The sequence below is a fragment of the Camarhynchus parvulus genome, chromosome 15 (genome assembly GCF_901933205.1).
Source record: "Camarhynchus parvulus chromosome 15, STF_HiC, whole genome shotgun sequence".
NCBI classification, from domain to species: Eukaryota; Metazoa; Chordata; class Aves; order Passeriformes; family Thraupidae; genus Camarhynchus; species Camarhynchus parvulus.
In genome coordinates, this window is record NC_044585.1 from 4,278,975 (window position 1) to 4,292,408 (window position 13,434).

At 47.6% G+C, this 13,434-nt stretch overlaps 1 protein-coding gene across 3 annotated transcripts in view; it reads left to right on the forward strand.

Annotated features, from left to right (window-relative positions):
* Positions 1-13,434, forward strand: part of TPCN1 (two pore segment channel 1) — a 42,472-nt gene that overhangs the window by 16,527 nt on the left and 12,511 nt on the right. For all 3 annotated transcript variants that reach the window (XM_030959022.1, XM_030959023.1, XM_030959021.1), the window contains exons 2-13: positions 1,178-1,302; positions 3,722-3,898; positions 4,747-4,860; positions 5,692-5,822; positions 6,981-7,069; positions 7,648-7,682; positions 8,225-8,283; positions 9,015-9,114; positions 9,999-10,115; positions 10,974-11,098; positions 12,679-12,727; positions 12,926-12,989. In XM_030959022.1, the coding sequence (XP_030814882.1) occupies positions 1,270-1,302; positions 3,722-3,898; positions 4,747-4,860; positions 5,692-5,822; positions 6,981-7,069; positions 7,648-7,682; positions 8,225-8,283; positions 9,015-9,114; positions 9,999-10,115; positions 10,974-11,098; positions 12,679-12,727; positions 12,926-12,989 (1,093 nt within the window). In that variant the 5' untranslated portion in view covers positions 1,178-1,269. The remainder of the gene's footprint in view (positions 1-1,177; positions 1,303-3,721; positions 3,899-4,746; positions 4,861-5,691; positions 5,823-6,980; positions 7,070-7,647; positions 7,683-8,224; positions 8,284-9,014; positions 9,115-9,998; positions 10,116-10,973; positions 11,099-12,678; positions 12,728-12,925; positions 12,990-13,434) is intronic.

A 13,434-nucleotide genomic window follows, 5' to 3' on the forward strand; every position in this document is an offset into this window, starting at 1 on the left:
CAGAGGGAACGAGCTGCCACACCACAGCTCCTGTGCTCAAAAAAAAAGGGGGAAATCAGCACTGCTGTGCTGGCAGGCTCAATTTTACATGTACCCACTTTGGGAACATGAGGCACTGGAGGAGGGAAGTCTCTTCTGAGAGCAGGAACAGCCATGTGATGTGGGAAATGTTTGAAACTCTGAAGAACTGAGAGTGTGGCTAGCTCCACCACAGGCCCTAAGCAGGTGTCACTGCTGGGGGTTCTTTGCTCAGCATTCTTTGTCAAAGGTAAAATAAAACCCCCAGTCCCAGAAGAAGAAACCAAGTGACATTCCCTTTTTGTGCAATAATTGTCTTCTTCTTAGTTTTCATCTGGCTTAATAGCACTGAGGCTGCAGAATGCAAAAATTACTTTGGAGTTTACATACATGCCCTGTATAACTCTCCTTTGGGAAGGGCACTGTGTATGTGTAGCTCTGCTTGGGACTTGCTTTTTTTGCAATTGAATTGTTTTGGGTTTTTTTAAACAAAACCTTTATTTACAAAATCTGTTTAACACATTCAGTATGGCATTGTTCTGTAGTTCTTTGCTGGTGAGAAGGACAGGCACTCAGAAATGTCAGAATTAATGTGTGGAGTGTGAACAGAAAATTCATCTTGTGGTTTGTTTGCATCAGAGGGGTGTCAGTACTTAGCACCTCAGAGTGTTGATGTGTTATTTAGTGAAGTGCTGGGAGAAATGGGGCTTTCTGCTCAAAGTACTGACAGCTTCTCTCCTCACATTGGTGCCCCGTGGCAGGGGCAGTGCTGTGGCCATCCTTCCATGGCCTCTGCTCCAGGGACATGTGCAAAAGCTTCCTGCTCCTTCAGCAATCCCTCCTCACTGGGCTGGCCATCCTGGGAGGCTGGTGGCTGTTACCTGCCTGCTTGTAGATTGTGATGCTGATAGCAAGCTCCAGGCATGACAGCACACACCCCTGAGCCAGGAGAGCTGCTTGCTGTACTGAGTAGGAAGCTGTCTCTTCTGATGATCTTCCGGGAGCATCCCCGCGTGCAAGTGCTGCGTTTGAGTGTCTCTTTAAAGCTCCTACCTGCCAAGAGTCAATTTGTCAGTGTGCAGCTGCCACTTTCCCAGCTGCTGTGGCTGCCTGTGATCCCAGAGGCTGCTGATGGCTGATCCCTGTTTTTCTGCTGCAGATGGAGGCAGCTATGACGTGGTCAGCGATGCCTCCAGCCCCGCGGCCAGGGAGTGCTGTGCCCAGCAGAGCTCTGCCCGCCACAACTGGGAGATGAACTACCAAGAGGCAGCCATCTACCTCCAGGTGAGCCCTGCTGGGTGGGGGGACAGTGCTCTGCAGGAGCTATGCTGGTTCTTGGCCATGGGAAACAAACAGCTTCTGTTCTGAGGCTGAAAATTCAGTGCCTTGCCAAGGATGCTGCTTCGGGAGTGGGGCAGTGCTGGGGGCACCTCCAGGTAGGCTTTGGGAGTCATTTGGGGCAACCAACAACAAAATCCACATCCTTTCCCAAGGACTGTGCTGGCTGGGGGTTCAGCATGTGCACAGTTCTGCCACCTTGGCATGGAGGTTTCTGTAGCTGGTCACAGATTGTCATTTCTGCAGTCACTCCAGGGGGAATGGTCAGTGCTCTCCTGTTCTGGAAGTGCAGGTCCCAATCCTGCCTAGGCCATGGGGTGAGTGGGTGGAGGCCCAATTAGTGTCAGTCAAGTCCTGCCGGTCATGTGAGGCACGAGGGAAAGCAGAGGTCTTGATTTCTACAGGATTCAAGGATGCTGGGGTTAGGATCAGCCCAGGAGTGAAATTTATATTTGAAACAATGAAGAATCAAACCCCCCCCATGCTTCAGTTACCAGAAACACCATCCTTACTGCAGCAAAAGGTTTGCTTTTTTAAGTTGCTGTGCATCTGGTGTGAGGAATTAGCCACCAAAACTGAGCTTCTCCCAGAGCTGTCCAGTCTGAAGTGGTTGCTGGTTCCATTACTGTCTGTCCTTCCTTCTCTTCGTTCCCTTTCAAAGTTCTGGGGTGCTTTGGACCCAGCTGGGTTTTTTTTTTGTTTAAGCCACTGCAAGGTGACAGAAACCATTTGTTCCTCTGTGCTCTGACCCCACAGGACTGAGAAATCTCACTTCTCAGATATTTTAAGCTAGTGTATTTAAACTAGACCTTGACAACATTTGAACTCCATGGTGTGCTGGAGCAGCCCTGACAATGGCAGGGTGGCTCCAGCCTCCATCCCAGGCTTTTGTTTAAACTCCTGATTATTGGAGCAGCTCTGCAAAGGGTCATTGAGCTGTGCAGCTCTGATGGTAATGGGCACAGCAGGCCTGGCCCTTCAGATGGAGATGATTGCTGCTGCTGCCTTCACCGATGGCCACGGTGACACTGTCCTTGAAATGAGGTAGAATCTCTTCAACAGAGTTTTGTGAGCAGTGGCTGCAGGCAAGTGTTGGGTCTGGATAAGAGGGCTTTGCTGTCCAGGCACGTTTGGAATTGCTTGGCTCCCAGGAGGCAGGATTTAGGCTGTTTGTCATTCCACAAGTGTGTCCTGCCAGGGTGGATGGGAAGGACCCTGCTGATCCCAGCCTGGGCTCTGTGCAGGGCTGGCTCTGTCCTGCTCCAGCCCAGCTCTCTGACCCAGCAGTGTTTGTTCTGAAACCCAGTGTGAGCTGGAGTCAGTGAGACACATTGGGAACCCTCTCCTGAGTGAGTCTGGAGAATGCTTCACTTCCTAAGGGAGAGTTCCCTGACCTTGTTATCCTTTTGCAATCACAGCTATTCTGCTTTCATAGTAATAGCTTGGCTGTCCTTGCAGTAATTGCCTGCCTGGAAGATGTTAATTTAAATAAAACCTCACCACTTCTTGTGCATCTCTGTGGCCCTGCTGGGGAAAAGTGGTCCCTTATGACAGTTCCCAAGAGGCAGCAAGTTTCCTGTGAGTGACAAAGCTCCCTTGCCAGAACTGTTGACTCTAGAAAAAGAAGAATCTGTTGGGTGGTTCTGATGAAAACCCTCTAAATCTCCCCAGACTAAGTTTCATCCTAGGGGTAAAAATAATCATGATGTAGCTGTTTGAAAATGAGTTGTAGGCAAAGTGTTAAGATGGAGTATCTGACCTTTTAATGTTAATTAAGCTTTCTAGTTAAGAGAGAGTGACAAATCAGCATAGAGACTTGTTTATTTTGCATGGAGTCTGTCTTACATTCCTGAAGCAGAAAACACTGTGTGTGCTCCAATGTTTTCTCCCAGACATTTTGCAAGGCCAAGATAAGGAGGAACAACTGTCAGCCAGGTGCCCTGGGGCTTATCTGGGTGTTTTCATGTTCTGTCCTGGAGAAGTTTAATCAAATAAGTCTGTAAACATGTGGAAGTAGTTGCAAGTAAATGAAGTGCTGTGTTTGTGTTGGGATATTGGCTGAAGTTTCTTTGCCTGCCTTTACAAACTCTCCCAGCTCTCTGCCTCATTGTGAAAAGGCTCAGGGGTTTCTGAAGCAGGAGTTTGTGGATATTAAAGAGTTTCATTACTGAAATGTGGTTATGAGCAGAAGGGGATGTCCCGTGTGTGTAGAGTCCATTCCTCAATAAACACATCAACAACAGGCTGTAAATGGGAATAGTCTGTTGGGAATTGTATCTAATCCCTGTAAAAATCTGCATTCTTCACTCTTTTATAGTCCCAAGAGTCACTGATGCTGTTCCCTTCTTTATTCTTGCTGCCCTAGGAAGGAGAAAATAATGACAAGTTCTTCACTCACCCCAAAAATGCCAAAGCACTCGCTGCCTACCTCTTTGCACACAACCACCTTTTCTACCTGATGGAGCTGAGCACGGCCCTGCTGCTGCTGCTGCTGTCCCTGTGCGAGGCCCCAGCGGTCCCCATGCTCCGCCTGGGCATCTTTGTGAGTACTGGCCCTAAATGGCAGAGCCTGCTTGCTCTGCAGCCTGGGGAAGAGGAAAATGATGGCCAAACAGAGAGGAAGGAGGAGGCAGTAAGAGGAAAAAAAATCCACCTGGTTTGTTCTGTAAATGGTTGACAGCAGACAGGCCAGACAGCAAAACTTCCTTTTTCCATCTGATCTAGGCAGACCACAATGAAAGTGATACTCATTTAGTGTTATCAATTTGTGCAGTTCTTCATTTGGTAACAGAAATAGGTGGGTTTTTCCTTTTTCGTGAGATAACTCGGCAGTCTGTGGGCTTTGATGGGGTGGTTTCAAAGCTGTTGTCAGGGCTGGTGCCATTACCCCAGCACCACCAGTGGTTCCTAGAACACAGATCAGGACCTTCCTTGTGATTGTCCAGAATTCTAATTCAAGGAAAAACCCTTCTCTGTATAAACTTTCCCTGCCCAGAAACTCTCCTTCTTGTGTTCCACTAAAAAATTACAGTCTCCATCTTTTTTCAAAGTGTTTCTGCTCCAGTTGTTGATGTCTTGGTCTTTTGTTTCAAATGTATCAATAACTTTTTTCCTGTGTTGCTCAAGCCCAGAAGGGACATGGATTTCAGGAAATTCTGGCCTGGTACTGCTTAGAGAAAAACTGCACAGGCTTTAATAAAAGCACAGAGCAGTAGATATAGAAATGTTGAAAAACACTGCTGTGTTAGCTGTAAAAAAGTGGCTTGGGGTTTTCCTGCATGCCACAAGGCAATGCTCAGACTGCTGTCAAACCCAGCTGCTCCTTGGAAAAGGAGGGGCAGGAGTGTGGCCTCTGCTGTGCTGCTGTTCTCACCAAGCTGTGCTGCACAGGTCCACGCTACCCTGGAGCTGTTCGCGTTAATCGTGGTCGTCTTTGAGCTCTCCATGAAGATGAGGTGGCTGGGCTTCCAAACCTTTATCAGGCACAAAAGGACTATGGTCAAGGTGAGTTATCTGCTTGATTGTCAGGGTTTCTCCTTTAGCACCTCCAAGAATCAAAGATCCAGGTGCAATCTTGGCCTGCAATGCAGCAGGGCGGTGTAGCTGCTGTGTCCCAGCTGCTGGATGATTCATGTGAGATCCCTCAGCTCTCAGAATCTCTGTTGCTCACAGTGACTCTAAGATGTGTTAGAAAGTCTAAGAAGGAGTCAGAACTCTTCTGGTCTCGTTCTCAAGGTTGTGTATTGTATCTTACCTATAAAATTCTTTCTCCAACCCGCCAAGGTCCATTCAGCAGGTCAGACAGAGGCACACTAACACCCTCAGGGTGGTGGTGTCTTTTTATACTAAAAACTACATGTACATTATTTACCATAACTTCCCAATACCTATCACCTATGTTAGACAGTGAGCTTCTACTCTATACCAATCCAAAAGTGCCAGCATCACCTGGAACATGGAGGCCAAGAAGAAGAAGGAAAAAGGACAAAGCACGCCCAAATTCCTCCATCTTGGGACCCTGAGCCCCCATTCTAAAAACCTCAAAAATCTATTTTTTCACCCCGTGACAAACTAACTGTTATTCTACTTAAACTCTCTTGACTTGTAATTCTTCATATAAAGGTGGTAATTTGCTCCATGGGTCAAGATCAAAGGCACAGGGGTCTTGGGCTCTGTGCCAAGGTCTCTGAGCCTCCCCGGCAGGGGCTCGAGTCCTCCAGGGCAGCCAGAGGAATTTCCTGGGTTCTGACACTCGGGGACACCTCCCATCCTTCAAATGTGCAGATGAACAGGTGGTGAGGCAGAGCTTTGCCTGTGATCCCCCCTTTCTTGCAGACGTGTGTGCTGTTGGTGCAGTTCATCGAGGCCATCGTGGTGCTGGTGCGCCAGACCTCGCACGTGCGCATCACGCGCGCCCTGCGCTGCATCTTCCTCGTGGACTGCCGCTACTGTGGGGCTGTCAGAAGGTGATGCTGGGCTCTGCCCTCACTCCTGGGGCTGGGCTGGAGGGAAAGCACTCAGATCCTGGAGTTGGGCGTGGGTCTTGGGTCTTCGAAGAGACAGGAGCTGTTGTTGGCTGTTGTAAGGTTGTTTATTGTGTGAAAACATCAGTCTCAAAGAGTTCAGAGTATTGAGGTCTGTGCTAAAGCTTCCTGGCATAGAGTCCTGATGTTCTGAGCAGCAGCTAGCAGCTACTATCCCCTTTTTCCTTCTTCCCCTTTGCACCCCAATACAGGGGGATTTTATTCATAAATCATCCAATCAGCTAAAAACACGATTCTAAAACATTCTTCCTATCTGAGCTTGATTCTAATGTGTGAAAGTAGTGTCGGTTCTTGCCCAAAATCTACACATGTAGTTCTGTCTGTTCTATCCAGAAATGCAAGCAGTGTTCTGCTGTTTTCATTATGTCTGGCACTAAGTTAATTTTGTGAAAGATAACACTACTGAACTTTAAACTAGGCTTTATGGCTTTTACTAGTTAACACAGTTTCTTAGGGCGCTTAAAATATATTTCTACTTAAAACTAAAGCTTGCGCTTTTACTTCATGTCTGTGTGGCTTAATATATTTCATTTTCTCTAAAGGTTCCAATTTAATCCCTGCATTCCTTTCTCTCTCTGAGGGACTCAGAGAGGCTTCTATTTCATGCATTCCAACAAAATCCTGCAAGCATCCCAGGAAAGTCAGTGTCTTTCACTGGCATTTGTGTTGGAGATGGTTGCACTGTGAGCTAAGTGTGGATGTGCTGGTGGTGCACAGGGCTTGGGTGTATAAACCAGCTCAGAGAGACCAGCACAGGGTGTGGCTGCACTGGCTCTGCTCCTGGGCTTGCCTGGAAACTGCATAGTGAATCAGGGCTGATCTTCAGTCTGCAGAAGGGGAGTTGACAACATGACATTAGTGTTGTTTGCAGTACCTGAGAGCTGACTGAAAAGGACAGATGGGTAGCTTGGAAATTATCCTAATTTAGCAAGCTTTCTACTTTTAATCCTTGGAGGGAGTGGGAAGAAAGCCCTCAAGTGTGGGGGGGGTGGTGGTGGTGGGTTTTTTTCTTTCCCCTGACAACCTGGAGGAGTAAATGTGCAAATTTTAATTTATTAATGTTTTCTCTTATTTTTTCAGAAATCTGCGACAGATCTTCCAGTCCCTCCCACCATTTATTGACATCCTTCTCCTCCTGCTTTTCTTCATGGTGATTTTTGCTATTCTGGGTGAGTTGTATTCATGGGTGGAGAAGTGATGCTCTTAACCAGTGATTGTCCAAAAGCAACATGAGCAGCCTGGATGAATATAAAGCTGATCAAATCCAAAGTGTTGCCAGGATCTTCCATTTATCCCATTTCATCTGCAGTCAGGAAGGCAGAGTTAAAACATCAAAAAAATCTGACAGCTGGGTATTTAATTTTGAGACAAAAGCCCTTTTGACCTCTTCCAGAGCACAGTCAGTGGTGTATGTTTTCAAGCTCTGCTTCCACCAGCTCTTCCTCAGTGTTAACACTTTATTCTGCATCCCCACAAATGCATGTGTCTGGAGTGTACCTGCTACAGCCCAAACCATCCCCAGAAAGTTTATTTTCCAAAAGGAGGAGTGAAATGCCAATGACATCTATTGGCAAATCTCTGTGGAGAAAGTCTTCCCGACACTCCCATCCTCAGGGTGTCAGAGAGGATTTGCTGTTAGTGGGACCTTCCCTTTGGGAACTGCTCCACTGCTCGGCATTGAACTGACTTTATTTTTGTTTGTTCTTTCTCCTTTCTTTCCTCCTCTATTTCTCTGCTGCCTCTTTAGGTTTTTACTTGTTTTCTCCTAACCACTCGGATCCAGTGAGTATCTTGATTTTTTCATTAAGAATTCAACATTACAGTGCAGTCATAGTTTATTAAACCATGTGAGACCAAACACAGGCTGCTCCAGGCAGTGTCACCCTGCTCTACCCTCTGTGGGGAGGAAGACTGTGGAAGGAACTTCCTCCAAGACAGGATGTCCCAAAGGGAACATTCTCAAAGTTGTTCCTTGTTCTTGGTGCCTTCATTCAGCCAAAAGAGCCACCTGCCACTGTCCCCAGGGGAGGAGGTGTCTGAGGCAAAGCTCAGCCACTTCCACTGCTGTGGTCAGAGTCCAGGAGCCATTGGTTCCTGCTGCTGCCCAGGAAAAAGTGCTTATAAAAATGTGCTTTTGGTTTAACTCTTCACACACCATTTCTCAGGGAACTTTAAAAATGCTGAAGCACTTTTCCCTAGGGAGGGCATCAGGGAACTGTGGAAGTGCCTGTATCCAGAGGGGTGGGGGGAACTGGTTGTTTCTTTGAACAAAATGTCCCTGTGAGTTCCTGCTTGCATTTTGTCATGGGAATTTTTTCTTTCAGTACTTCAATACCTTAGAGAACAGCCTGGTGAATCTCTTTGTGCTTTTGACCACTTCAAAGTAAGTTCATGCTCTTCTATCTCAGTCTTTCCCTTTGTCCCAAAGGAGTCTGGCAGAGCCAAGAGTTTATCTGCAGAAATGCTCTGTCTCCAAATCTGTGACCCCTTTCCTCTGCTTGAGAGAGAGAGAGATGTCCAGGGTCAGCCTGCATGGGAAGAGCTGCTATTCCATTTTACTTTAGGACACTGTGACCTCAGCTGCAGAGTTATCTCTAAGGACTCAGATGTCTTCATCACTGTGAGGGCAGTAAGGGGGAAACAGCTTTGTTAGGCCTTGGTTCAGGAAGGGAAAATGTGTTTGTGCTCCTTTGTCAGCCAACAGCTCTCTGTTGAGAAGTAACTTCCCATTCCTGTGCTGCACTTCACCTGTCTGCTAGGAAATTGGGATAACAGCAGTGAGTAAATATTGATCTGCTGTCAGGGAGAGCCCTGGGGATTAGGAAATTAGCAAAGGATGGAAGAAATCTGAGGTGGTAACACCTGCACCAGGGCTGTACTGCTGTTGTTAAGTACCAAAGCATAGCCCTTAACCACACCACAAATCCCATTTGGTGTTTGGGGCGTGTGAGGAATGTGCTTGCCACATTTATTATTATTCTGAGTTTTGTACAAATGTGCAGATCTTTAGATGTGAGTTCGTACACACACACCCCCCTGCCCTCCCTGTGCCTGTTGCCTGTGCTGTGTGCCATGAGGATTTTGGGGTTCACCCTTGTGTCCTTTGGGATGCAGTTTCCCTGATGTGATGATGCCGTCCTACGCCCGCAACCCCTGGTCCTGTGTCTTCTTCATCGTGTACCTCTCCATCGAGCTCTACTTCATCATGAACTTGGTGAGTGCCCAGGGGAGCACTTCCCTTCCCTCTGCCTGCTTTTGGAGCTCATTGCTCAGCAGAGTCTTCCCCATTCCCAGAACTGCTCTGCAATCATCTCAGACCCTTTGGCAGAACACTTCTAGAGGTGGCAGCTTGGCTACAGATAGAACTCTTTTAATGTCTAACCACGAGGAATTGAACTAAATCACAGAAAACCAAATTATATGAGCATCTTTCAACTACTCTGCCATTAATATCGTGCTTGGAGTGACATACTCGGTTGCATGAAATTTATTATCCTTCTCTGTCTTAATTATTTATCATAAAATGGCATTTTATTATCTGGACTTGCCCGAAATACTTTGTAAATCAGTTTGAAGGGGATGGAATTACTCAGGATGGCAGGGCTGCAGTGCTGATCACTGCAGAGTGAGAGCATGGCTGCCCAGGGGAGGATGTGAGTGCTGGAAAAGGCCTTGCCAAAGGAGCTGAGGAATTCTGCAGCCCAAGGTGAGGGATTTGATGCTTGTGGTTGGATTTCACTGCCTCCCCACATGGAGGGTTGGCTTTGCTCTGTGTTAGCCAAAGCTCCCAGGAAGGGTGGATCCAGAGAGCAGCCCTCAAACCCTGCTTTCCAGGAACAGATCAGGGCATTTTAATCTTTTGATATGGTTTTCTGCTGGCATTTTTGTACCTCTTAAATCCCATTAGCAGGTATTGAGAGGCCAGAAATATCTGGACCTCCTCCAAAAAGTGGATCAGAGCTTGGGGATCCCTTTGTGGGCTCCCTGGTGCCAGCAAGCCCTCACCAACTCCATCAGCATCTGCTGTGCCTCCCTGAAACCCTGCAGAGTATAAAGGTCAAAACAGCACTTTTTGGGTTTTTTTTCCTGTCTTCTCAGCTTCTGGCTGTTGTGTTTGACACTTTCAATGACATTGAGAAGAGGAAGTTCAAGTCCCTGCTGCTGCACAAGCGCACGGCCATCCAGCACGCGTACCGGCTGCTGGTCACCAAACAGGTACAGCTGGGCCAGCAGCACCCTGGGCTGGCTGCTGACCTCCAAAACACGGGCTTTTTTCTCTGTTCATTGTGATCAGGCTCACCATGGGCTGGTGGTTTTTTCTTTCATTCACGTTCACCTCTGTTAGTGGAGAAAAAGCAGAGTGCTCTGAATTTCAGCCCTGCGTGAGGTTATGGCTTGGTAAAATGAGGGAGGTTTGTTCTGGAGTGTATGTGATCATTGATTTCTCTCTGAATCAGTCTGGGTCACTTGAGGACTTGTTTGGCTTACCAGGCATCACTACTGAGAGGAGGGATGGGTCATACAATTGAAAATATAATCCATTCTCTACATCCTGCACAAGTGAGCAGTGCAGAAACAGAAGGAATTCACCTACAAACAGCTTTTAACAGGGACAAGCACTGTGGGGAGAAAGTTGAGTTCTTGCTTAACTTGTTGGAGCAGCAAGAGAAATAAGACCCAAAAATAACTAACCCGCTTCTAGTAGATTAGTTCATGTTTAGTGCACATAGCTGATGGTCTTTAAAAAGTGCCATGATGGGATCTGTTAGGCTGCCTGCTAATTTTCCAAGAAGAGGGGTTGAACTCTGCTTGGGGTGTCTGGTTGGACAATTTTCAGGTGATGGGGCAGCAGGGAACAGTTCTGCATTTGCTGGAGGGACCCATTGCCAGAAAGGCTTTCTGATCTCTGTGCCCGGGGATGAGCTTGGTGTGTTAAAGTAATAGCTCATAGTGCTTTGGGGGCTCAGTTATAACGTATGAAATCCTGCTTAAAACAAATCCAGAGTGAGAATTAAAAGCTCTGTTCATTCCTGCCTGCTGCTGCTGCTTCTGACAGCGTTCCTTTGTTGCCAGAGGCCATCTGGAATTTCCTTCAAGCACTTCGAAGGGCTGCTGCGGTTCTACAAGCCTCGGATGTGTGCCAGGGAGAGGTATCTCACCTTCAAAGCACTGAACCAGAGCAATACCCCTTTAGTCAGGTAGGATGGTCCTGCTGCTGTGTCACTCACATATTTGATGAGAATCCTTTCGCTAGGATTTTTCTCCTGAGAAGCTGAGAAGCCTCAGAAAACAAGTGTAAACAATAACTATCTGATGGCTGTGGAATGTGGTCTGGAGGTGGTTCACCAACAGGTGCATCTTTGATTGCGCTCATGTGGATTGTTTTTACTTGATGACCAATCATGGTCCAGCTGTGTCGAGGCTCTGGCCTGTCAGAGATTTTATTATCATTCTTTTCTAGCCTTCTGATGTCTCCTTTCTCTTTCTCTAGTATAGTTTTAGTGTAGTATTTTTAATATAATATATATCATAAAATAATAAATCAGCCTTCTGAAACATGGAGTCAAGATTCTCATCCCTTCCCTCGTCCTGGGGATCCTCAAACACCACCAGCACACTGCTGCACCCAGAGCAGGGAGCTTGCTGCACTCCCTGCAGCTGGGCTGTGCTTTGGAGAGGATGGCTGGGTTTATGGAGGGATTTTCTGGCAAGCAGGGAGCTGGGAGGGGTGAGTACCCTCAGAGCTGAGGTGCTGGAGTTCCTGCGTGCCCTCTTGTGGATACAGCACTGCTGGCACTCCCAGGCAGGAGCTGCTTCCCTCTCCCCTGGCAGAGCAGAGGCAGGAGCTGGGGAGCAGCACTGGAGCCTGCCTGGAGCATTTCCTCACTCACTGCAGCCTCACAGGCTTAACAAGTTTTTGCTTTTTTCCAGCAGCTGGCTGTCCCCCCCAGGGCTTTGTTAATTAAAATTTGGTTCTGTTGGTGCTTTCAGGGCTGCCATCCTCTGTGTTATGAGGCAGAGAATTGCCATTCTGGTGGGGGTGGGTGCAGCTAACGCCAGCCAGCAAGGGAGTAGAGGGAATTAGAGCAGGAGACCTGCTCTTCCTTTTCCTTTGTTCCAGCCACAGACAGGTTCCAAGTGACTCTCCTATGAAACTGGTGCTGATGCTTCTCCTTGAAGTCAAGTGCCACGGAGAAGTATTGAAAATGGCCCAGGGAGAAAGACTGAGTTGTGAAATTTAGGCACCAATGTCATCAGTAAGAGTCAGAGAAGTTCAGCATCCTCACTTCCAGACACATAAAAGCTGTTACAGGCCTGACCCTGGGCACCTAGACAGGCACTCATGTTCTATGAGTTTCTTTGCTTTCATGTCCTTTTTCAAACTTCATTTTTACCTTGAAAAGAAAATGTGCAGAGATGTTAGAAAAGGACTGTAGGAGTAATTAAGCCAGTCCAAGACTTCTTCATGAAGAGCAGTGCAATCTCCATCCCTTGGAGCTGGCTTCTAAGCCTCAGGTCTTTCCTCTCGCTGGAGTTCAGCAGAGTCAGAGTTTCCCTTGAGGGCTGAAGCATTACAGAAAGGAGATTCTGGCTATTGTCAATCAGGAACCTTTGGCCAGGCTGGGAGGAGGTCACTCCTGAGCCCTGTCAGCTGCTGGGCAGTTCTGATAAGGAGTTAATGACTCCCAGGGACTCTCCACTGGTGATGTCTGACAGGGACAATTAAGGATCTGCTCACCCTCAAGGCTCTGATCAGATGTTTCTTTCTGTTTTGCAGTCTAAAGGATTTTTACAATTTCTATGAAGTTGTTGGCTTAAAATGGAAGGTAAGAGTTTGTTGGGTGGAGAGGAAGAAAACCATGTGTGGGAGGGAGAGAAAAGGAGTGCTTAGAGAGGAGCTGGATGAGAAACAAAGGCAATCTGAGAGAAGCACTGCTGGGGATAGGGTGGGTCTCCATCCCTGCCCTGTTTTTTTGCCTGGGTGAGGCTCTGGCTGCTGCTGACTGTGGCTGTTCTGCTTCCAGGCCAAGCGGAACCGCGAGCACTGGTTCGATGACCTGCCACGGACTGCCTTCCTTATCTTCAAAGGTAACTCACTCTTTTCATGGCAGCTTGGGCTCAGCTGGCAGGAAGAGCATTCTGTACAAAGACAGGACACTCTGAAGGGACTTTCTCTTGTGTCCCTGGCAAACACCTGAGGAAAGGCATTCTAACCAACTCCATGTGTATCCAGAGCCTCCGAGGCCAGAGACTTGGATTCAGAGTCTCCAGGAGGATTTCTGTCCTGGAAATATTCCTGCAGTGACTGTGGACTGGGATTTGGGTTGTCACAAAAGCTCTCAGGCTGCCTGGTCCTATTCAGGTCGAGGACAGCAGTTTTGGGAAGTGAAGAGAGGCCTGAAACCCCCCTCATGTCCTGCCAATTTACCTCCTATGTCCCAAGTTCCCTGACTGGATGTCACCATTCAGAATTAGGAACCTGCAGCTCTTCTGAGGTGATGTGTGCTCCTGGGGAGCAGCTGACACCCTCTGA